The sequence below is a fragment of the Podarcis bocagei genome, assembly GCF_964188305.1.
Source record: "Podarcis bocagei genome assembly, chromosome: 5".
Taxonomy (NCBI): Eukaryota; Metazoa; Chordata; class Lepidosauria; order Squamata; family Lacertidae; genus Podarcis; species Podarcis bocagei.
Window position 1 is genome coordinate 59,326,231 of NC_138129.1, and position 24,949 is coordinate 59,351,179.

Sequence of the window (24,949 nt, forward strand, 5' to 3'; positions counted from 1 at the left end):
TTCCTTTTTTCTTATCTACGTTCCAAGGAAGTCTGATTGTTCAGGCAGGAATTTATTCCGCTCTCCTTTTTGTGGTCACGCTATTGGTGGTGAAGGATGCCCCCAGACCCTATCCCAGAGCTTTCAAATGTTTGTTGATTTATTTAATACATTTTCATCCCATTCTTTCTCCCGCCTGTAGATCTCGCAAGCATCCTCTAAAAGACAGTGACTTCCGTAAAATCACACCGTAGGCTTTGTGCCCTAGCAGGGATTTGAACCCACATTTTCCGAATCTAAGTGCAACCTTCCACCTACTACATCGTATTGGATCTCCAAGCCACACTGACATTCCACACACAAGTTCTGTTTGTAACTTTCACAAAGGGAGATAATTCTCTTTTTAAGGATGGGGAAAGAAATGACTAGACATGTAAACAGCACAGAAGACAAATAAATTATTCCAGTTGTCAGATGAGACCTATGGATCAGACCAAAGACCCATCTAGGCCAGTATCCTATTCTAGTCCAGCTGTAGCACACAAAATTAGCATCTTCATCAAGCTATTTACCTGACTCCAAGAGCCCTTTCCTAATCACCCACCACCAGTTCAGACCCTGTAGAATGCCCTCCCATCAGATGCCGAAAATATAAACATTTATACGACTTTTCGTAGATATCTGAAGGCAGTCCTGTATCAGGAAGATTTGTGGGGGTTTTTTATATTCTGTTGGAAGCCACCCAGAATGGCTGGGGTAACTCAGTCAGATGGGCGGGGTACAAGAAATATACTGGGTTTTGTTGTTGTTGTTGTTGCTGCTGCTGTTGCTGCCCCAATATGCATCATTTTACACTTGGTCACATTTAATTACATTTAATTACATTTGCTATTTTAAGGGCTATTCACTCAATTTGGATAGATCCTTTTTGGAGTTCATTGAAATCTCTTTTTGTTCTGACACCCTGAACAATTTGGTGTCCTCAGCAAACTTTGCCACCTCACCCCAGGTTCGTGTCATTTATGAACAAGTTCAAAAGCACAGGTTCAAATAGGGATCTTTGTGGGACCCCACCTCTTACATCCCACTATTGACAAAAACACATGAGAAGCTTGATCCACTATCTACTTAAGTCAAAGTATTTCCACTTTAGACCAATGTGATGTACAATCCTAAGTAAATTCCATCAAGTTAAAAGGGACACCTAGTAAATATATTAATAATTGCAGCTCCAGACTTTTACAGATTCCATCATAGGCAGGTTGCAGCCTCTTTCCTCAACAGGTACCAACAACTGACCTATTTTGTGTATCCATTTGGTTACGGTACTAGGTAGTACTATTTATCTTACGGCTCCATCTGCTGACATAAAAGAAGCACAGCTTGTAAAAGAGAGATGCATGATTTTGAGTCCGAAGGCTTATTCAACTATCAGTCCAACTATAATTTAGCACTTGAAGGATAATCTCACAAATTCTGGTTCAAAGGCAATGATGTGACATTTTATGTCAATTTTGTAGTTTATTTTGGGTGCTGAGAATTGTAGCTCCATGAGGGGAAAATGAAATTTGCCAGGATTCTTCAGGGGAAGTCATGTTTTTAAATGCAGGTTTAACGTGCTTTAAATATAGGGTATATGGCTCTGCCATGTATACAAAATGTACTTAGATAAAGCCAGAATATGCATCAATATGGACCCTACACACACAGAGCCTGCACATGCATTTTTGCATGGATGTAGATTGGCATCAGTGTTACACTGTACATCCATTGTTGGGATGGGCAAGAACAGTTCACCATATATATGCATGACATATGTACAAGGCAGACAGAGAGAGGAAGCACATGACATTCAATGAATTATATACTTCCCAAGCTTCCCCTTTTTGAATTGATTCCACTGAATATGTTTACAAAAGCCAACTAAAAATAAAATAAGTTAAATCATATGTTTATTTGTTATTTCTTATCCTACTGGATCCTGAAAGATCCCTTTCAAAATTCTCAAAAGTCAGAGCAATATATTTCATACAATAAATTGAGAGTGTCATTGTTTCCATTGGCTTTACTGTGGCTGTGCAAACCTTCTCTTTTGTTTATGGTACATTTAATTATCTTCCTATTAAAATGCCTCTTTTAATAGGATATGATGTATCACAAAGCATTAAGAGCTGTTCTGCTCTACAGCTCACTAAGAAAAGGACCACAAAAGTTGGCACGCATATCTATGGTATGATAAAATTAAGCTGCATAGTGCCTTTAAAAATCATATTGTCAGAAAAGCATTGTTTAATGTTTGGATAAGATACAAAGATCTGTTGGAAAACAAAACCCCCAGATGGGTGTCACCAGTGGAGGCTAAGGCAGTGAAGAAACTCAATATGGAGGTCGGATGGCCGAAGTATTGGGAAATTTTGGAACAGGAGGGAGATAAATTGAAATTACAAAGTTACGAGAAAATGAAACATAAAGTACAAAATTGGTTTCAATATCATCAAATAATGGAGTTTTTCAAACAGGATAGGAAAATTGGCTTCCAGGTGGAAAAATCAAAACTAGAGACTGAACTGTTAGAACCCAATACTAAGAACTTATCAAGAATGTATAACTTGCTGCTGAAATGGAATACACAGGATGAAACAGTTAAATCGGCTATGATTAAGTGGGCACAGGATATTGGTCATAACATTATGTCTGCTGACTGGGAATGGTTATGGAACACCGGTATTAAATTTACGGCATGTAATGCTTTAAAGGAAAACATTATGAAAATGGTTTATAGGTGGTACATGACCCCAGTCAAGCTGGCAAAAATTTATCACTTGCCCGATAACAAGTGTTGGAAATGTAAAGAGACTGAAGGTACCTTCTATCACCTTTGGTAGACATGCCCGAAGATTAAGGCTTTCTGGGAAATGATTTATAATGAAATGAAAAAGGTACTTAAATGTACTTTCCCTAAAAAACCAGAGGCCTTTCTCTTGGGCATTGTCGGCCAATTGGTGTCAAAGAGGGATAGAACTTTCTTTATGTATGCTACAACAGCAGCAAGAATACTTATCGCAAAGTATTGGAAGACACAAGATCTACCTACTCTGGAAGAATGGCAGATGAAAGTGATGGACTATATGACATTGGCCGAGATGACAGGCAGAATCCGTGATCAAGGAAAAGAGACGGCGGAAGAAGAATGGAGAAACTTTAAGAGATACCTGAAGGACTATTATAAACTTGATGAATGTTAGAATGTTGAGGTTTGCAGGAAAAAAAGGGATACAGTGACATAAGAACAGACTATAGAAAAGATTAAGATGACAGAGGTTGGAAAGGAATATTTAGAAGTTGCTAAAAAATTATGGACATTGGAGTGCAGAAAGGGGGGGTATGGGGGAGTCCCGGAAAAGAGGTTTATGAAAAAATGTTATGAAATTATACGTGTTTGTATGTCTTTTTAGGTGTTTGTTTGTCTTTAAAAAACTTTGTAAAACCAATAAAAATTTTATAAAAAAAAAAGAAAAGGACCACAAACACGGCAAATCCATTTTTTGTTTTTAATTGCAACTTTTGTTATGCTTCTGCTCCGTGCACAGGAAGCAGCTCCTTGATCCCTTGGCTTTGATAACAAACCATTAGAGAGTTTACTTTCATCCACACTAGAACTGCTACAAAGTGGGGAAGTTGTTGTTTTTAAAGGAAAGGAGACTACTAGGGAAACAAGTAGAAAAACATACGAGTGACATGAGTTAGGCTGGGGCATTTGATTCTGGATACTATGCATAGTAAAAACAAATAAACTGCAGGATATTGTGAATTTCAACATTTCAGAATGTAAAGCTACGTTACAACAATGTATGTATCACTTATTAATTTTTATATGTGAATCTCCTAAGAAGAGAGAACAACAGATTTTACAGACTATTTCTAGGACAGTTTACTATAATTCGGTTATCATCCTGATTCCTAGATCAGGGTTTTTAAATTTTTTCACTCACTCTTTGCGCCTGTAGCGTAAGGACAGTTCTAATATACTTTCAGAAGCAAATTGTTGGTGTGAACTTCTCCCTAAGCGACCAGGATTTGATTTCTGCAATCATTGTGTCCATCTAGATTTTCCCACGAGCCACAAATAGTGCAAAAAATATTAGCTTCGAGGTCCAGTCAGAAAATTGTCAGTTCAACAGGCAGAAGAACTTTAAAACTGTCAAATCAATTAGGCAACCAAACATGCTTTTCAAGACACAATAATGTCACCTATTAGAAATGCCTACAGAAATAGTGGAAGGTTGGTCCAGCTTGTTCAAGGGGACCTTCTATCCATTCATCTCAAATGAGTCCACTTTAAACAAACTTTGTGTCGTCGTAAATCCCAAAAACTGTCTCAGACTATCTGGCTGAGGTGCACCACTTACTGCATTCAACAGCAAAGTGATTGTTAGCCACTATTCCACACCAACGAAGAGAAACTCTTCTGTTTCAAGACACTGTTTTGGCACTGATGAATACCCAAAGCTGCAAAGTTCAGAAACCTAAGCATATGGCTAACACACCTGTAATAATTTCCAGAGGAGTAACCTTTTTATTCTCTTGCAACAAAAAACAAAACAAGAACATTTTTGGTTGCACCACGACGACTAAAAAAATTATAATGACAAAAGCTTTCATGAACTACAAGTACTTCATCAGATGTATGAAGTGTTATACTGAGTTGCAGATGTGTATATGTATTGTACTTTTTGCTGGTAAAAGAAGATAGAGGTATCAGTACTATTATCCTGATATAAGCATCATGGGTGCCAGCAAAAAACGCCTGCTAAAAATATGAACTGTTATCAGGTCAGAAAAGAATTAAATGCTGAAAAATACGGAGAGTGATAACTACAGTTGTGTCGATAACACAGACATTGTGGCAATTAACACATGTAGTGTGATAAGAATTACATCATTCTTCCATTTGTGGATTTAACGATATTAAATCTGTGAAACTAAGCAATTTGTGTAGTAATAAGAATGTCAGAAATCAATTTGAATTCTGTTTCAGAATATACATTCCCCAAGCAAATTCTGCGCATGGTGTTATCCAGTGGTATTGTTCATTTAGTTAAGAACTCTCCTAAATGCATTTTAACCTAGCCGTGAGTTAGCAGGGAAAGTTAAAAGCCAGCTTTTCCTTGGGGGGCGGGAGGTGAAGGGGAAAGAAAATAAATGAATGGGAAATTGACAACTCTTGGGTTTCCAGCAATGACAGGCAGTCCATCAGCCAAACAGGGGCCTTACCATAAAAGTAGGGTGCTTAGGCTAGTATAAGAATCTTCACCCTCTCTAATGTCAGAGTACTCAGTCAATGTAAAACAAATCCCTGCAAAGTGAGACATCAAAGAGTAAACAACGTGCCTGATTTTTTCTTAATAAAAGTGCCCTTTTATCTGCCTCTGCCAGGAAAAAGGTGACAACCCCCGCTTGAAGCATGTTTGATTAGAATTCAAAAGGTTTTTTTGAAATATGCTTTTCTATGCAGAATTAATTTAAGTCTCCAGCTGGAACAAAAGCATTGTGTAAAAGTGATATTCTACAGTTTCACTACTGAACCACATCCATGTGGCATTGTTATCATTGCAAGAGCTGTTGACTTCAATCAGCACATACTGATAATCACAATAGAAGAATATATGCAGAGCAATAATTTGCATATCAAAATATATTCATATTTGGAATTGTTGGAATGAAAGACAGAAAAGGGGTTTGATTGCTTTCTATCTTTTTGCAAGAGGGCCCTTTTACAAAAAAGGAAAAAAATACAGTATTTGCAGTTTTGCTTTCATAAAAGAACAAGCTACACAAGAAAACCATTCTTTACTATGGAGAAATCACCCAAAGGTTCCTTTTCTTCTTGAAACAGTTAACTTATATATAGCTATATTTTACCATGATATACCACTTTCATGAATGTCATACTATTTTCATGTATGCCTATGTCATGGAGTGCCATGACTAGCATGTGAGCTAGTTGAAATATCATCTAAAGCAATTCATACAGGATTTTCACACAATAAACTTAATTCACTTGGTCGACAAGCAGATGTAAAATCTGTAATGCATATAAAAATTTTGCTTTTCACATTCCATGCGATATCATCAATGGTCACATGTGATACAAATAATACGACATGGTCAAATGAACAATTTTAGTATCTTGTGTGAAAACTGTCAGGAAGGAAAGGTGAAGTCTTCAACCATGCATGAAAAGTATGGGGAAACCATGCAACTATGTTTGCTTTGGCTTCTGGCCTAACCTAAATCTGTTAAGACATCTGTGTAACACATGTTAAGCAGAAGACTTTGAATGACACATGCCTAAACAAGAGTCTTGAAATGCTGTATTGAGCCTAGTTCTCATTGAGGTTATTAAATTGTGCCTGGGTTGTTACCCTTGGGAAAGCAGGGGGAGTACCCTTGAATGTATGGCCACCCATGCAAAATACAATCTCCTCATATAATAATGGATGTCGAGATAAGAGATCTGTTTGCAGGGTTGGAGGGGGTTTTTGTATTGGAAGAATGTTCTGTCATGTAAGTCCCCACCTCCAATTACTACCTCAATTGAGAACTAGGTGCAATATGGTGTTGCATTACCACAGTAGTGAGGTTAAACTGGGAAGAGCATACGTCAGTTTTAAATTGTTTCCTGAATGATACTGAATACAGTGGTACCTCAGGTTACATACGCTTCAGGTTAAAGACTCTGCTAACCCAGAAATAGTGCTTCAGGTTAAGAACTTTGCTTCAGGGCTCCGGTGGCACGGCAGCAGCAGGAGGCCCCATTAGCTAAAGCGGTGCTTCACGTTAAGAACAGTTTCAGGTTAAGTACAGACCTCCGGAACGAATTAAGTACTTAACCCGAGGTACCGCTGTAGTGTGTAAAATTCTGTGGGCCTAATGCCAACTCCTATGTCAATTAATACACATTATTCTTTTTTGATGAGGTTTTTCCCCCCACAATTAGATACGAAAGTTAGCAATGTGCAAAATATAAATTAAAGCATTTCCAAATCTTTAATACCAGATTACTGGCACCTTAATTTAGAACAACTAGAAAGTATAACACAAGTGGATTCTGCTTTTTTTAAAAAAATGAGTGGAAATGCAAATAAATTATTACCTTATTATTTCAATATTCTCAGATACAGTATTTTATAATAAAAAGGGGTATGGGACATGTGTATGTGTGTCTAAACAAAGTGAACAAGTCTGGGAAATGGAAGGCGATTTTGTAATACTGGTATCTTTCATATGTGAAAGGGTGTCAAGTTATAAATATGGTGCCAAAGAAAAAAACTGATTGGGCTCTAATTAGAAGCTATTGATAACATTCTGAATCCAAAATGGCTCTTCTTAATTTTTATCAATACAAGTAAGAAATAGAGCAGAACAGAATTGGAATTTTTTGGGTAGCTTCAAAGATAGCATAAGTTAACATTTGGAAATCTCGCAAAAAATTGCTCTCCACTTCGGGAGGTTTATGGAATGATATCAGCATAGCCATAGCAGGAATGCATACGTTAGAAGCATTAAAGAATTCATGCCCGAGTTGGCTTTTTTCTTTTGTACCTTCTTGTGTATTTTAGATTCTAAGCCTTAGGGCAGGGGCTGTGTTGGATCACTAAACTTTAATTGGAAAAAGCAGTACAAACAAACAAACAAACAAACAAACAAACAAATAAATAAAGCTTTAGCAAACAATGTCCCAAAGAAGGCCTTTTATTTTCTCAATAACTACAATAACTTTATTTAGTATGTGAACATTAAGTGTCCACATGAAATTGCAGGACAATGAACTATACAAATTAGGGAAAGTGCAACATACGCATTAAAGGAACATATAAATTCAACTTTCAGCCAAGTCCCAAGCATAGAGGACTTCCTTTCCATACTGTGGTATCTGAATCAATATAATACTACCAACATGTCTGATGCTCATCATTTTTTAAGCCCAGGATACTCTCAATGAGATTTGTGGTGAGGCATAGGGCAAGGCCTATCAAATAAAATGCCCTGCCCTTCTGCATGCATAAACAGGCTCTCTCACCAAAATCTATGATCTTCAAAAGTATTCTCTAAAACAACCTCACTAACTTTTTGAGTACTACTTTTTAAAGTATGTATGTTTGATTTTGTCTCAAACAACTGATGTACATGGGGATCTACAACTTGCTATATTATAATAAGGGTGCCATCTGATAGTGAATACTAAAAACTTGACAAATGACAATAATCTTCAGAGCATGACAACAGTATTAAAACAATCAGCTCATCTAGCAGTTGCTATTAGCTGGTTATGTTAACCTTAAAATATTTAACAGCCTATAAAAACTATATACCAAATTATGCAATATGTAATTTTGAACGCAATTAATAGCTAAATAAAATATGGGGAAATATTATGCTAAATCATGTGTTGCATGCAGTAAGTAGTTATTTTAAGTAGCTTACTTAATACGTTGCTGGAGCACGGTGCAGCTTAGTTTTAGATTCAGAGTAAGTGTGTGATGGATTTCTACAGTCTACTCATAACCACATATTAGTAGAGTAGAAATTCCTATAGAACTATGACATATGACACCCTTGAAACATAGCAGTATAGCCTCACAGTGCGGATCTATTTTTCAGAGAGTTTCTTTTTCAAAGAGGCAGGCATCTCAGGTGGTGGGGGCCGGGGTAGCTTGAGATAAACCTTAACTGAGTCATAGATGAACCACTGCAGGGCAGTGAGGGTGCCAATCATTAAGATGCGGGTAAACAGCCCTTTCCAGATGCCTTTCATGCCCAATTTCTTGAGGACGCCTACAGCAGTGCTGCCCTTTTCTTTATTGAGCACAGATATCACAGAATCAGCTGGGTGCGAGACTACAGCGCAAAAGACGCCAGCAATATATCCACCAACAAATGTGACTCCAAGTTGTTCCATTTTGGTGCACTGATCCCGTGGTTTGGGCATGACGTATTTGTAGAGAGCCTCTACAGTTCTTTCAAAGCAGGAAAACTTCATCATGGTGTAAGGGATCTGCCGCATCCAGAGTGGAGCCACCCCCTTGTAGAAAGCCCACAGCCCTTCTTCAATGTACATCTTGGGAGCTGCCTCCCGCAGTGTGTTGGCAAAGCCATGCTGGGTCTGAATTCGTACCTTGGCAGCTTCCATTGGGGACAAAGCAATGTCAGCAAAGAACTCAGCACTGGCTGAAGCAGCGAGGTAAACGCTGGTACGCCACAGATAAGCTTGTTCGGGACCCAACAAATCAGAGTAATATATCTTGAAGTACTCGTAGAGGCCAAACTTGGCAAGTCCTTGCATGGAGTAGCCTATGGCTGTTGGAGCCCACCCCTTGACCAGACCATGCATTCCCTCCTCTTGCACAGTGAGACTAAGCCCCTGAAAAAGACCCCGATAGCGCGTAGGTTCCACCTGCATGCGGCACTTCACCACATCCAGTGGGCATACTGCTGTGTGGGTTGCGCCACAGCTCACCACGCCACCCAGGGAGCATAGTATGAGGTAAGTCGTTGACCCATACTCACAGCTATACTCTTCCTCTGGTGGAGGTGGAGGAGGGGCCGCTTTTTTGGTTGCAGCTGCTGCTGACAGGCAGCGCCGATGTTTGCACAGAGAGAGTGGACTGCTGTTCAGGGAGGCCACTGCATCCATGGCCCTGTAGCCGCCTGAGGCCTTGCACAAAAGTGGGGGTGCAGGGCTGCCGCTGCTGTTTCCCTGAGAGCTCCAGGAAGCGGGGCAAGCAACTGTCCAGAGGCGAGACCAGAGCTTGGGGTGGGGGTATGTGCAAGACCTAGAGGCCTCCATTTCCATTTTCTCCAGGTTGCTGATGGATCTGCTGTCGATACCTGTTCTCCAGGAAGTATAGGCAGCTGCACTCCACAGCCAAGGTATGTTCTGGGAGGTGGTGAACTTGGTGCTGCTAGTCTCCTCCTTCCAGGAACTGCATTTCCCCTGGTCTGCAGAAGGACAAGGCATATTCAGCGCAAGGGAGAAGGGCCAGGAGCAGATTAATGGCTCCTTTCCCAACTGCCACGAATCCCAGGGTTCTTCTAACCATAGAGACTCGGCTTCCAAAGGAAGGATAGGCCCTCCCAGTGGGTGCGGACTGTACACTGCCACAAGGCCTCAGTGGGACAAAACAGGCCTAGCACTATAGAAGCAGGCTTTTAAATACATAAAAGAGGATGGGCACTGGTTATGTTGCCCTAAGGATTAGACTCTCTTTAATAGTAAGATTTAACCACAATGTTGAAGAGTTTGCTTGAGGTTAAAAGTAACAGATGTAAAAATGCATTTGTCTTCCATATTTAAATAACCAGAGGCTGGTTGTTCACTCATTCATTTCTTCCTAACACCTTTGGGAGAAATAAGACAACATGGGATTCCCCAAAAGATGTTAAGCCTTAACTTTTAACTGCTAAAGGTTTGAGTTTGATGTAAATAAAGTAGACAGTGGTTGTATGTTACTGGCTAACAGATAGCCAGCATGGTCCTAGTGGCTATATGTCACTCAGCATAAACTAAATGGCACCATGATCTCCTAAGGAGGAGGTGCATGTATACTTAGAAAACAAACATTACTTATTGGATGTTAATTGTGAAAAAAGGTAGGTTGTTAGTGGAAAATAAAGCCGGGTGAAAGAAGGGCAATATAATGGGAGTTACAGGATAAAAGAGGGATACAGAGAAGTGGGGATTTCAGGATAGTGTTTTGTGGTAGAATGGATTATCTGAGAAATCTGCATGACCAGTGCTTGTTTTGTAATGGTACTCACTGATAGAAAGTACCATTGCATCCTTTTTTTTTTTGTTGCCTATGGCAGCCATTTTGTATTGTCTTTGATCAAGATTACATAAATAAATAAATGTCTCCTGCCACTAGATTTCTGAGCATCAGAGTTTAAAATAGTGATCTTTTTAACCTGAGTGTATTATTGGGGATTGTAATGTACATAAAGCTAGTTGGATATTTCCATCTCATAGTCAGATTAACCCTCCAGTGTGTGTCCAGGTGTAATCTGTCAGAGACCACATACCAATGATGGGTGGGGCCAGAGACAAAAGTGTATGGGACACCCCTTCTCTTAGAATCAGAGAATCATAGAATCATAGAGTTGGAAGAGACCACAAGGGCCATCGAGTCCAACCCCCTGCCAAGCAGGAAACACCATCAAAGCACTCCTGACATATGGTTGTCAAGCCTCTGCTTAAAGACCTCCAAAGTAGGAGACTCCACCACACTCCTTGGCAGCAAATTCCACTGTCGAACAGCTCTTACTGTCAGGAAGTTCTTCCTAATGTTTAGGTGGAATCTTCTTTCTTGTAGTTTGGATCCATTGCTCCGTGTCCGCTTCTCTGGAGCAGCAGAAAACAACCTTTCTCCCTCCTCTATGTGACATCCTTTTATATATTTGAACATGGCTATCATATCACCCCTTAACCTCCTCTTCTCCAGGCTAAACATGCTTGATGTAAAAATGTAAAAATGCATTTGTCTTCCCCAGCTCTTTCTGAAACCCACTTTTCCCTCACCTACAGGAAATTAGTCTGAGGGTCACATAAAAGTAGGCTGAGGACTGAAGGTTGCCTTCCTGTGCTCTAGGGCTACAGGGGAGTGGTGCTAAGAATTTTCCATACTGTTGTAAGAATGTATTAGAAGGCTGAAAATACGTTTTGACAAAGATAAAATAGACCTGGCAAAGCTTTCCTTATTTTCTGGCCAAACCTCTGGTGCTGCCATTGCCGCTGCTACTACGGCTGTGGCTTAGAATATTACCTTTCATCGTTCTCTCACTGTCATCCGTTCACTGTCTTCTTTAAAACAGCACTTTAAATATTTGAGAGCTACTAATATGCCCTCATTCCCCTTTTAATGCAAAGTACTGTAACTTGCATAAATGTTTGTTTCTGACTCTACCTCATATTCATAGTGCTAAATTTAAATTCAAAATTTTTAACTGTAATGAAGGAAACAAAGCTTCAATGTGCTCTCAGGCAGGGATTTATTGTGGGATTGATGTTGTTCATGCATACAAGTTTTTTGCAGCACCCACACAACATCATTGGCACAAAAATGACAGCCTGTATTTCCCCCTATTTAATCTGGCTTTACACTTTCCATGGAATTTTCAGTAAGTTAAAGAATACCTCTTGCCCATTTGCTTCCTGTAAATGGCCCATTTGTAATAAGGTGCTATCTGGAAGCACCATTAAGTTTAATGTTTTCAAGGATAAATGATGAGCATATTAGTTGTCTCCACTACATGCAAAAGGAGAATGCTAGGCAACTAACTACAGTATGTGGCTGTTTCATTTCCTCATGTTACTGTGTTTTGCAAGCAAACTGCAGCTTCACAAAAATGGCCAAGAGGGACAATGTCAGGGCCTGAGAGGAGGTCTGCTTTTAAAGCAGATTGCTTGTCCTGCTGTGAAGTAGCAAAAAGCTAGAGAGGGCAGTGCCTGGAGGAGGCACTGCTGTGTAGGTCAAGTTCTTCGACAGCAGAACCCTCTAGCAGAAGTTGACCTTTCAGCAACTGTTGGACACAATAGCTCCTGAGCAGTTTCTGAAAGGACTTCTGAAAGTATCTATTTTCACAAAATTAGAGTTGTGGACAATGAACCAGATTCGTGATCCACATCTGCTTCTTTTTCCTGGAGTGGTGGTATGGTTTAAAGCTGGTATGTGTTCCCAGATCTGTTTCCTTCACAATAGAAAGTCCTGGATTCTTGTACATTTCAGAAGGTTAGCGGCACCCATATTTAACAATATAATCTATGAAAAGAACACAGTCACTTCAGAGGTTAGCTGGGTAAACAGTACATGAAGTTTTGTAGATATCAGGGAATTTCTGAAGCTGCACTTGGCCATTTTCTCTAAGCCAGCCTTTTTGGACATGGATATTTGGCTAATGGACATTTTTTAAAAACTGATGCAGTTTTTATAGGTTTTTATTTTCACTAAAATTCTGTTTCTGTTAGTTCTTGTTTGTTCCATTGGGAGGCTCAGACTTCACTATTAACCATTGTAAAAAAAAACCCTCTTTTTTTACCTCAACTTTTCCTTTGAGTCCCCAGAAACCATTTCCTTAATTTTATAAGACTAACAATTTAGAAAAACTTTTAACCAGTTTGGACTGATTGAAGTTTAGGAAGATGCATTTTAGGGGGAATTAACACGTATACATGCATTATTGGTAGTTTGGTTAATTATTTTTATTTGCAACTCTAACCTTGCTTTCCATTTATAAATTGCAGTTTTATATTTCATTCATACATTCTTTTTATTCTTATATTTCAGTTATTGCAGAGTTTTTATATTTTTCTCATTTATATGCTTTGATTTAATAAATATTTGCAATTTGTTTTGTTTTTCAGTATATACATACATAAGAGGGGATCAGCATTGCACCCATTGCCTCTGCCCATGATTTCTATGTGTTAAGTGAAAGTGAACCTTTTTGGTTATAATTTATCTGTTTCTGTTTTTAACGTTGTTTTTATATTGATGCATGATACTTTTAACTTGTAACTCTGAAATTGCTTGCAATGAAGAAAGGGATATAAATATTTATAACAAATAAATAACAGTGTGAAATTGGCCTCTGTGTGTATAGCTATGACCCTGTGTGAACAGGGTTCCCAATTTATTAACAGACTTTTGCACAATTAAGTACTGTACAGTGTACAGCAATTAGCTTGATGGTTATATAGCTTGCCTTGTAACATACTGAATATCTTGTGTGGCTGTTTGGAGTTTTTAAAGAAGGCATATTAGTGCCTGTAAATGAGCTATCCATAATTGTCCAGCAGTAAAAGCTGACCAAGAAATCTGGCAGAAATGGGTGGAAAAACAGCTGAAATAATATTTTTGTGTGAAACAATAGTTTATGGTTGCCCTTCATTTATTTTGTGAAAACAAGGTATTGTATAACTAAAGGCATACATAAGTTGCTTGTTTCTGTAAATGTACTATATGGAAAACTCAAATAATAAAATGAACAAAGCATTGAGGATGCTGTCCCATAATATCTGAGGGACCACATGTTCTCCACTTATAAAATATGTGAAGCTGGCCTGTTTTTAATTAACCAAAAGCCAACACTGGTTTAAGCAGCCCCAGGTAGGGCCAGCACAATAATCACTGAGCCATGGGGTTAACCAGTGCCAGTAAAACAACACTATCTCAGTGAATGCTGCCGCCCTCATGTCCTGTTAAAGCTCAAAATTGAGCAGCCTGCTTCTTAAGAAAAATTATTGCAGAACCACTAAAAGACTGAGTTCCTTATCTTCTGTTAGCAATTGCCTGCAGTCCTTAAACCAAAAGCTCCACCTCCCTTCTGACAGAGGGAGAAGGGAGTCAGCAAGCTTAGAACACTTTGTGTGTATGATTTTAAAATACAAAGGTTTTTGAGGATATGCAATGCCACCCATCCACCTATTACTCTGTTCAAGTCTGCTACAGGAGTTCTACTGTATTCTGGGGGCTGGCCAATTGTTTCTTTTCTTTTTGGAGCTGAACTCCTCCCCTTCTGCAGGCCCAGGCTTACTAGCTATATTGTAGCTATTCTCTGCAGCTTCTAAGAGCAGATTCAGACCTGCTGCCTTGGTGTGGTGGGCCTGCAGAGGGTTGCCTGCCATGGAGTCCCAAGACGCAGCTGCTCAGTCTCTCCGGGCCCCCAAATGCTCACGCTGCCGGAACCACGGCTTTGTGGTACCCGTGAAGGGCCACGCAGGCCACTGCCGCTGGAAGCAGTGCCCATGTGAAAAATGTGCTCTCATTACTGAACGCCAGAAGATCATGGCTGCGCAGAAGGCCTTGAAGAGGCAGGGACCGGACTCGCCACTCAGGGAAATGTTGCCACCTGGTCAGCACAGTCCAAGCGATGAACAGGTGGCAACCACAGGTAGCGGCAGAAAGTGCTCCAGGCTGAATCTTTCAGAACCCCACAACCAGGGGTCTGTTGTGCAGGAAGGAGCCAAGGGGACTTCTGCAGCAGTTGGCCACTCTGTGAGGACAAGGACTGCCAGGACACCACCCAAACCCAACTCTCCAACTTTCATAGACTTAGGTATGTGGTCCAGCTCAAAGCTCTGCTTCAAACAGGCTGGTGTGTTGCTAGCCATTATTTTAATGTATTTTTAATCTTTGTTGGAAGCTGCCCAGCCAGATGGGCGGGGTACAAATAAATAATAATAATAATAATATTTTTTTTTTATTTTTTTTTGCATATATGCACCAAATGTTCCACCTGCTCTGCCTCAAGAATTTCTGTTTTCTGTTGTGGGGATTTGGTACTGGTGCTATTTTGGGATTTCTTCTTCCCTGAAAAGATAGCATGGATTTATTTATTTATTTATTTATTTTGCAGTTCCATATCCTGCTTGAGGACTTTGTAGCTGCAGGAATTTAGTCTTGGAGGCTGCTTGACCATGTTTCATTGTTGCAGAAAAGAAAGAAAAACCACCCCTCAAATCTATGCAGCCGGTCTTTGTTTTAAGAGTGAAATGAGCTTGCAGCAGGCCCTGCGCAGCACTGAATTGCCAATAGAGCAACAAGACTAACCCAGAGTCTAGACTTAAAATGAAGTTTGTTGTATTTTACAGACATCTCCTTTAGCAAGGGGAATATATCACAGCCAGTGCAAATAAACAGGGAAGTTACTGCCATTTGTTGGGACCGGGTGTGTAAAATATAAAAGAGAAAAGCAAACCTGGGATTTGACTGTCATCTTACGAAAAATTATTTTTGCAATGAAAGTGGTGCTCATATGTGGCTGCTTTTACAAATATCTAGAGCTGCAGTGAATTTTGGGAGGGAAAAATCAAGATCTAATTTTGCAAAATTAAATTTTATTTTACAATACTTAGATTTTTTTGGTCAGCATTCTCATTATTGAATTTAAGGGTTAAAGTAACAACATGGAGTTTAGAAAATGTTAAATCTAGCAAGTTGATAGCAATACTGCCTTAAATCAATAAGCCGTAAGTAAAACAAATTTATCAAAAACATATATGTTGCAAAATGTTGTATTTAAGCTCTGCAATTTTCCTCAGTTTTAACTTTTCAGAACATGTTGGTTCAGTTCTAAAAAATATGTGGTTAATATGACTTCAACATGCTCTCTAGCTGTTTCATTCTATTATCTCTATTTTGTGCTACCTTTAATTGTGGTTTGCCATCTACTGGTTTGTCAGTGTACTAAACACTATTAAAACAGCCTATATGTTACTCTTTTATTTAAACTTAGCATTAAATCTGTGAGCTTGTTTTCAAATGCATCAGGTTGTGTTTTGTTTTGTTTCGAAATACTGATAAATCTTCCAGCCACAAGTGCTGCAAATTCAGAGGCCCTGGTAGTGTTTAACTTTGCTTCAATACTACATGGTGTCTAGAATCTTTTAATCTGTGAGTAGGAATGGTGTCTCTGGACATTCTCCAGCTGGGTGGGAGCCATTTATCCACGAGTACCTCTACATAGCTGTAAAAACATTTAGATAACCCAGCCAGAGGCGTAACTGGGTCCCTTGCGCCCTTGTCAAGGAGCTGTATTGGTGGGACCACCCCCAGAAAAAAATCTGACTTTACCGTAATAGCCACATTAGAAATTGCTGCATTTTATGCTACCTAAGTACTTGAAGCGACCAGAGTTAGTGTGAGGATTGGAGGAAGGGTGAAAACATTTGCATGTCTTTGTTCTGTGGTGCAATAAGGATGGTAAGCTTGTTCCACTTTTGATCTCACCACGACAGTGGTCTACCTTCATACCACCTTGCCATTTCTCCTACAGCTCAGCTCCCCACTCTTGTCTAAATTCACAACTTTACAGAGATAGCTGGAGAAAGATTTCTGGGGTGATTATTGCTTCTCCCTGGGCCTGCGCCTCGAGCGAAGGCCTGTTTCACCAGCCCCTAAGTACACCTCTGAACCCAGCTATGTAGGTACAACCCAGTTGTAAGGTTCTTTCCCACAGACCTGGCAATTTGCCCCAGTGCAGTGAGAATTATGACCTTCTCCCCATGTTTTGGCAATTTAAGCATCCTAGCTGCATAGAACTGGTCCTGGATAATCATCTCATACAATCTCAATCATACAATGTTGGGAAGACATCTAAAAAGGACCTACTCATGAATATTCAAATAGTGGAAGCACAGCATTTTCAAGTTGCTAAAATACATGGAAATCTTATATTGTTTATAACACTATTCCGTTCAACTATTCTATTTCTCTGTAGACCAGCCTCAAGAATGTGCTGTTGTGGGCCCAGAATCTGTGGACAGGGAGACTCCAAAAGTGTATTCCGGGTACTCTGGGATGTACCCTTACCATCCATTTTCTGTTGGATTCGCTATCAACCAAACAGGCTACAGAGGCCCTTCACCTGCCTCTGTCTTGCCCCTGCAAGCAGGTTTCAGGCACTTTCCTAGCAGTCATGGGCCAGGAGGTGTTGCTTCTATGCCAGTAAGTGACATTTTATCCATAGTACTGCTTAATGCAAGCTCTGCTTGAATGCAGGAGCTCAGGTCTTGAAATATCCTTACAAAGAGAGAGAGAGAGAGAGAGAGAGAGAGAGAGAGAGAGAGAAAGAAAGAAAGAAAGAAAACCCTTTGCCTCTGGTAGCATCAGTCTTGAATTGTATGTAGACAAAACAAAAAAGGGGTAAATTTCAGGGTTATACAAAACTTGTCCCTTTAATTTTATTGAGTTTTCCACCTTTCCAACTCCTGGTCTTGAATATAGATAATATCTCTGGGAGTGTTTCAGATCGGCTACTATTAGGAACTGTACAAACTGGATGCACATTGGAATGAGCTTCCAGACAGGCAGCTCCTAGTGCCATCCATTCATGGCTTTTCTGCTGTAAGCTACAATTGGAATTGACTTTCTACACTATTACTCTATGTATAGACCTGCTGTGTTCCATCCTTGTCACTGGATGTGAAACAGCTGATGTGGGTGGAAAAGAAGGTCCAAATCATGTGAGCAGCTACTGGAAGAGAAGCGTGCATTTGTTATACTGATAAAGCAGTCTATAAATTTTGTTAAATGAAAAAATAAAGACAGCCTTTGTAGCTGGTGCCATTTTAGCAGCTTGCTTAGTTTTGAATCAATATTTAATGCCAGTGTGTATTTTATGGCTATCTGCTTTTAATCAAAGGGGTATTATAGTGGTAATAAAAACTAAAAATCCTCCCTGATCACTGCCATTAACCAAATTGCTAAAATGGTGTTGGCGACAAAGGGGTTTTTACTTCATAAAAAAAGTAAAGCCAGAAAATATCAATTAAAATATCAATTAAATATCAATTAAAAATATCAATTAAAAAAAGCAGAGTAATAAAATTGTTTCCACCACAAAGGTAACAGCATATATATGTTGTGATAGATCAATGCCCACAGGAAAATATTGCTGTTCTAAAAAAATATTTAAGTACTGTACTTCTAAGTGCATCCACACCTGTGGAGATTGCGTTACTTGTTCTTCTGAAAAAGGTGCCTGGTTAGGCATCAGGATGCCTCATGGAAACTGATTAATCAATTGCATAATAAAGTCAGACATTTCGGTGTATGTCTGTTCTTCTGAGGAAAGACAGTAGAACAGGAAAAATACAATGCAACAGCTGTGTAGCTGTCTTGTAAAGAGTAAGTGAACAAAACATGACTATCCCACACAAAATGCCAGGTGTGGAGTACCTTAAATGTGATTTAACCACTACTTTCAACAGATATGCGCATCTGAGTTCAGGTGTTCTCCTTTACTTTCAGTGGGGTACATATTTGGTTGTTCACTCAGAAATAATCCTCATTTTAAATACCCAGCTCCCAGTTGGCACAAAATATAGTGTATCCATACACTGATAATTGTTTCTTCAAAGTGAAAGTAAATCGGACAGAATTTGACAGAAGGTGGTTTCAAGGTATCTACGCTAGGGGAACCCACATCAGAAACTGAACCTGCTGGATAATTGAACTAATCATTCTCTTGGGGTTTTAGGGCCCTTTTCTTTTTTTTAGTACATATTGCAACTGGCTCCTGTTAGGGCCCATGTACATGGAGAATTTTGCCCATGTTCACAGTTTTGCACTTGAATGGAAGCTCAGGACACCGTAAATGGAAATGGTATGGAAATGCAAAATGGGTTCCCAGTATGATGAAAACTGCCATAATTTCCTCAGTCAACCTGGAATAGGGTAGCTAGGTGCAAAAAGGGACAGGGCTCCTGTAATTTATCGGTAGCAGCTTGTAATGCAAGCTACAGCTGTAGAATTTCCTTCTTCTGCACAACTATTAAAGCTGCAGGACCCTGGACATAAGTTCATAAGGAAAGCCAAAGGCCCATCTACTCCAGCATACTGTTCTTTCAGTGGCCAACCAGATGGAAGCCTGCAAGCAGGTCCTGAGTGCCACAACACTTTTCCCACATTTGGTTCCTAGCAAATGGTATTCAGAGGCATCCTATATTTGACACTGGAAGTAGAGCATAGCCACAATGACCTCTTTTGCTCCTGGTCAACCTACCCATAAATCTTCGTAAACAGTTCAGAATTATATGATGATAAAACACATTTTGTCTTAGCCTTCTGTCCTTTTATGTATTCACACTGAAACCAAATACCTTTGTCTCTTTGCCTTCACGCAGATGCAAGATGTAGGTGGAGATTTTTGTCCAGGTTATTACACTCCATTGCCACCTTTCATACCTCAGGGATTTCTGCCAGGGATTCACTACATTCCGCCGCCTCTCCCACTGAATGTTGTGGCTGAAGCTACAAAGGAAACATCTGGTAAGCATTCAGAAGGTTCCGTTAGTTGCATAGCAGGTGTGTTGTGGCTGTCCACCCAGACAGGAAGGGGATAAATAACAACTGAGACAAGTGTATGCGCCACAACTTTCACATGACTACAGTGAGGTAAGCATAGCATTAGGTTAGGATCCGTTATCCTGAAAGACTCCTGATATGGATGCCAATACGCCATCCCAGCATGCCTGTTGGGGAATCCCATGGAGGTTGGCTAGTGTGAAAGGACGCTATGTGACTAGTATCCTGCTGGTAACCTGATATGAATAGTGACAGGAGTGGACTGCCTGGGCCAGACCTGGTGGGAGGGTCCCAAATATGACAATGATTATATATTTATTTATAATCTCCCTTTCTCCCTGACAAGGACTCAAGGAAGTTTACAGATAAGAACAGCTAAAAGCATAGAAGAAACTATCATTAAAAAGCAATTAAACAGCAATAGAAAAAAAAGACTTTGGCAATCCCACCTGCCACTGAACTCAGTGTGTTTTGATTATATGCAATTTTGGCTTTATGCACTATCCATTGGAATGTAACTCCTGCATTAGTTGAGAGTCACCTGTACTCTGTACTGACTGGCAGCTGTTCTCCAGGGTTTCAGGCAGGAATATTTCCGTTACCAAGAGACACTAGGCATTGAACCTATAACCTTTTGCCCTGTGTGGGGTGTGTTTTACCACTGAGCTATAGCACTTCCCTCTTTAGCATGGTCCTTCTTAAAATATTTAGCTCCTGTTTGCTTTTCATCTTGAATTGTGGTAATATAAATTAATAGCTGCTTTCATATTTGGTAAGGTCAAGGAAAAACCACACACACAAAAAACCCTTAAGTATTGTATTTACCTTTCTTGGTTTCATGCCTTTAGCCCAGTGTAGGGGAAAATCAAGCATACTATGGGCAACCTTTGGCTGGCTCACAGCCGTGATACAGAAACATTTTCCACAGTTTCAAACAGAGTTAACTTTTCCCTTCAGAAGAACTACTTTTCCTGTTCTGCCACAAACATGGCTGATATAAACATGCTGAAATAACTCATGAAATAGCTCTTATTTGTATGTTCATGCCTACCTGTTGTTGTTTTCTAAAATCCTATGTATGAAAAGCTAGCACATCAAAGAAAAGGCTAGACTTGAAACTCTTTCCCTATACATGTGCTTTGTTTTTGATGCAGAGAATCACTCACAACTATCTGACCTAAATACATACTCTGAAGCACCACATACTGTTTTGTGTACATAATTAGGTTGCCTGAAAACTGAAAAATTGTTTGCTTCCTAGCAGCAGTTTGTCTCAAGCTGAGAAGGTATGTTTTGAAAAGCTGCTAACTTTCAACATGGGAACAAAGTTCATTTTGTAAAAGCACTATATGTGTATTCTCCTTTGCTTGCAAGATGCTTTTTTCTAATGGATCTAGCTGATAGTGCTGTCTGGCAGGTACACTTCTGCTAGTAGTGAAATGCTCCTTCAACCCTTGCTTTCATAAATATCTTTATCTGGTTTAGTCCTATGTGGATTTAGTTATACGTATCTTTAGCCAAATGGATTTACAGAAAGTCAGGTATCATTGACGGACAGTTCTAAGTCATACTCATAGATGACCCAGACTAACAAATCCATTAATTTCAGTAATCTATTCAGGTTATGAGTCAGATACCACCCCAGATTTTAAAGGAACAAAGCTAATCTTTCCATTCTTTTCTCACATTCTATGGCGTGAATGTGGGACGTGAAAATTATTTTTGGAGTTTTAAGTTCTGATGTTTAATTTTTGAGTAGCCACAAGAGGGCAAACTACTTGGAAATTAATCTCAAACTCTAGAGTTGTCAATTTGGGGGGCGGTTGTTTGAAACCCTTAAGGATTTTATAGCATCTTTGTAGACTACATAAAGTAAGTTGTATATTTGCAGTAGTATTGGGGAGTTGACCTAATAAGCCACCATCTGCAAACTAGAAAGATACAAGCTATAATAACATGAGGTGATAAGCTTATTTGTATTTCAAATATTTGAATGATTCAAGATCAAAAATGGACATGAAATTAAAACAAACAGAGAATTCCTTGGATTAATTGTAAAGAGCAGATTCATACAAAGAACCTGAAATCACTGGATTGTTCTTCTGCTTCTGTATTTCAGCTACACCTGCAGATAGCCAGGATTCTGGAGTGATATCTGAACGCAGCCTGCCATCTTCTCAGGAAGATGCCAGTGGAAAATGTTCCTCATATTCTGAGCACTAAATGCACCAAAAAGTCATGTTCAAATGTTGACTTCAAGTGGTGCCATTCTGAAAGTGATGTTTTGTTTTGCGTCACTGACTGGTCACGTCAGTATTTGGGTTGGTATTGTTCACAACATTTGGTCTATCAGGTGCTATCCACACAGGAATTTCCGCTGCTTGGTGCCTTAGCGCCAAAGTGGAAGTTTAGGAATCTTCATAGTCGGTTTCTGACATGCAGATGGGCAGGAAGTTAATGCTGGCTCAACTCAGGATTAATGTAAACTGTAGGAGATCAGATGTGCTCAAGTACATGCGATCCCTAAGTAAAGTTGTGCCTTGTCATACTTTCACACCACCTCCCAGCCTGTGGTTGTGAAAGTGGATATTCTAGCCATTTCTAGGCTTGCCAGCTTTTGTTATCTGCTTCTGTCTGGGCCTTCAACAAGAGTTTGCTATGTAGATATTAGCAGGCGATAATGATTATCTCCATTGTTTGAAAAGTTTGATTTACTAATTCTTCCATTTCAGGCTGGTATTAAAACCCCAGAATCAGGCTAATTCTTTTTCTGACAAGTTGGAGCCCTAACTTACGCTTGTGCTGCAGCTGTGTATTTCTTTCAAAGTTCAGGAGAGGAACTATAGAGGGATGGCTCAGACACTTTTTATGCTTCAGTGGGTATTAGAGCTGCAATACACATAATGGGAAGAACCTTCTCCCTAAACAGAAATGTTTATAGGGAAATAACTCTTGAGTTTCAAGGGCCTGCTAATGATAACAGACCATGAATAGAGTTGTGGTTCATATGGCTGAACAGTTGGGATAAATTTGGGATAGTAGAGTTACAGTTACCACTATGATTAAGGCCCCATCTGCACTATACATTTAAAGCAGCGTCATACCACCCTAGACAGTCAGGGCCTTCCCCAAAGAATCCTGGGAACTGGTCTTTTTGTTTATGATGCTGTGAGGGATTAGGAGATCCCTGTTCTCCTCCCAGAGCTACAATTCCCAGAGTTCTCAGGGAAGAGAGGTTGGGTGTTAAACCACTCTGAGAAGTGTTACTCTGAGAGGAGAACAGGGGTCCCCTAGCAACTCTAAGCACCCTTAACAAACAAGTTCCCAGGATTCTTTGGGGGAAGCTCTGACTGCTTCAAGGTCTTTAAATATACAGTGCAGGCAGGGTCTAAGTGTAGCTCTTCATGCTCAGTGTTTGAATTGTGTCATTTATATAACTGTTTCATGTTAATTATGGCTTAGTCCAAAACCAGAGACAAGAACTGGGGAAGAGCAAGGCAAATGTGCACTTGATGACTCTCTGCTTACTCAGCCTTTACTTTGGGGGAAAAGAGCACAGTTCTTACCTGATAGGAAAGGAGGAAGATTTATTTTTGTAATAAATCAGAATAAGGATGAAGAACAGCATTCCGCTTTAATGTGTTCCGTTGTAAAAAGACCAGCTACAAATGTTAGTTTCACTTTCTTTGCTTAAATCTATTAAACATTGATACTGACCTTAAGTTTTGAAATGTCACATTTTTGTTCTGAAACAGACTTCAAATGTTTAAAAGGCGGAGGGGACATTAACAAGGATATTTTTATCTGAATACAATTACTGCTACAGTTGTTGAAGAATTAATGGAAAATTCAAACGTATACCTACTTGGCTTACCTAATGAGCAGCAATAGAAGGATTAATTAAAACTTCCTATTTCAAGTGACCGAACAACATCCAGAGTCAAAGGCATTTTAGTCAGGATGCGTTTTGCCATATCACTGTATGGCTGAAATCACTCTTTATTATCACAAATGAGCCAGGATGAACAAATTATTGTGGCCTAGTGCACTAGGTCAAAATCCACCATGTAAGAAATTCTTGTGTACAAACTCAACCAAAATGAGAGCTGTGCAAGACTACTTGTGTGAGCATGTGTTACAACTACTTAGGTGAACATGTGTTACAACTTGGGAGTATTATCTTTTAGTATTTTAGTTCTGAATCAAACACTATATTTAAAAGGTGACCCTGAATTTGAAATTCATAACACTGAAGACAAACAGCAGTTGGATCAAGAGATCATGGATCATTGCTTTGCAATGATGTATGGGGTTCTGCTTGTTTTTGTAGTGCTACAGATGTAAGCTTTTGAATTTTCTGGCTTTCAGGTCAATAGTCTATATTCTAAATAACTATAGTGTATTTAAATATAAAATAATGTTTCTTTTTTTTGTGGATCCATGAGAGTGGACTTTTGTGATGTACAGTGGTACCTCGGGTTACATATGCTTCAGGTTACAGACTCCGCTAACCCAGAAATAGTACCTCGGGTTAAGAACTTTGCTTCAGGATGAGAACAGAAATCGGGCTCTGGCGGTGCGGCGGCAGCAGGAGGCCCCATTAGCTAAAGTGGTGCTTTAGGTTAAGAACAGTTTCAGATTAAGAACAGACCTCCGGAACGAATTAAGTACTTAACCCAAGGTATCACTGTATAAGAAAGTATGAGAGAGAGAAGCCAATTGTCATAAGTATGGCAAACTATTCTTTTACCTAGTCTTGTAGTTATTGGTGCAACAAGAGCCCCAAATCCTGAAATTTATTGTTCATTTCATCAGTTCGCTAGTGAAGGAGGTGAGCTACACTAGGAGATTGTAATTGTAGATTAAAATGTTAGTTTATCGTACCAATTAATAGGACTATCACCCTTTTAAATAAATCTTAGTCAATTAAACATGTTAGTTTTAATCATTTAAATGATTAAATATGTATACATAGAATCATAGAATCATAGAGTTGGAAGAGACCACAAGGGCCATCGAGTCCAACCCCTGTACATCTGTATTTGAATGAGAGAGCATTGAGGAAAAAGTATACATAGTTTGTGGTTCTAGACTCAAAACTGCAC

At 39.5% G+C, this 24,949-nt stretch overlaps 1 protein-coding gene and 1 pseudogene across 3 annotated transcripts; one reads left to right on the forward strand and one right to left on the reverse strand.

Moving 5' to 3' along the window:
* Positions 1 to 7,718: 7,718 nt before the first annotated feature.
* On the reverse strand, positions 7,719 to 10,064 carry LOC308587681 (solute carrier family 25 member 3 pseudogene; annotated as a pseudogene). Its single transcript has one exon. The product of its transcript is annotated as a solute carrier family 25 member 3 pseudogene (transcript).
* On the forward strand, positions 9,805 to 23,566 carry DMRTB1 (DMRT like family B with proline rich C-terminal 1). 2 transcript variants are annotated; one of them, XM_081195445.1, is made up of 5 exons: positions 9,805 to 9,912; positions 13,400 to 15,093; positions 17,257 to 17,483; positions 19,664 to 19,808; positions 21,964 to 23,566. In XM_081195445.1, exons 2-5 carry the CDS (start codon positions 14,661 to 14,663, stop codon positions 22,065 to 22,067), a joined length of 909 nt encoding a protein of 302 aa, XP_081051571.1. In that variant the 5' UTR covers positions 9,805 to 9,912; positions 13,400 to 14,660; the 3' UTR covers positions 22,068 to 23,566. The 2 variants fall into 2 exon arrangements, with proteins under 2 accessions (XP_081051571.1, XP_081051572.1); XM_081195446.1 differs by lacking the exon at positions 9,805 to 9,912 and adding an exon at positions 10,270 to 10,632.
* Positions 23,567 to 24,949: the final 1,383 nt, after the last annotated feature.

Bases quoted from the DNA above. Each gene is read 5' to 3' on its own strand.
- DMRTB1 (XM_081195445.1), top strand. From the start codon at position 14,661: ATGGAGTCCCAAGACGCAGCTGCTCAGTCTCTCCGGGCCCCCAAATGC. The intron at 15,094-17,256 runs GTATGTGGTCCA...ATTTCTCTGTAG, and splicing joins TCCAACTTTCATAGACTTAG to ACCAGCCTCAAGAATGTGCT. The intron at 19,809-21,963 runs GTAAGCATTCAG...TCTGTATTTCAG, and splicing joins AGCTACAAAGGAAACATCTG to CTACACCTGCAGATAGCCAG.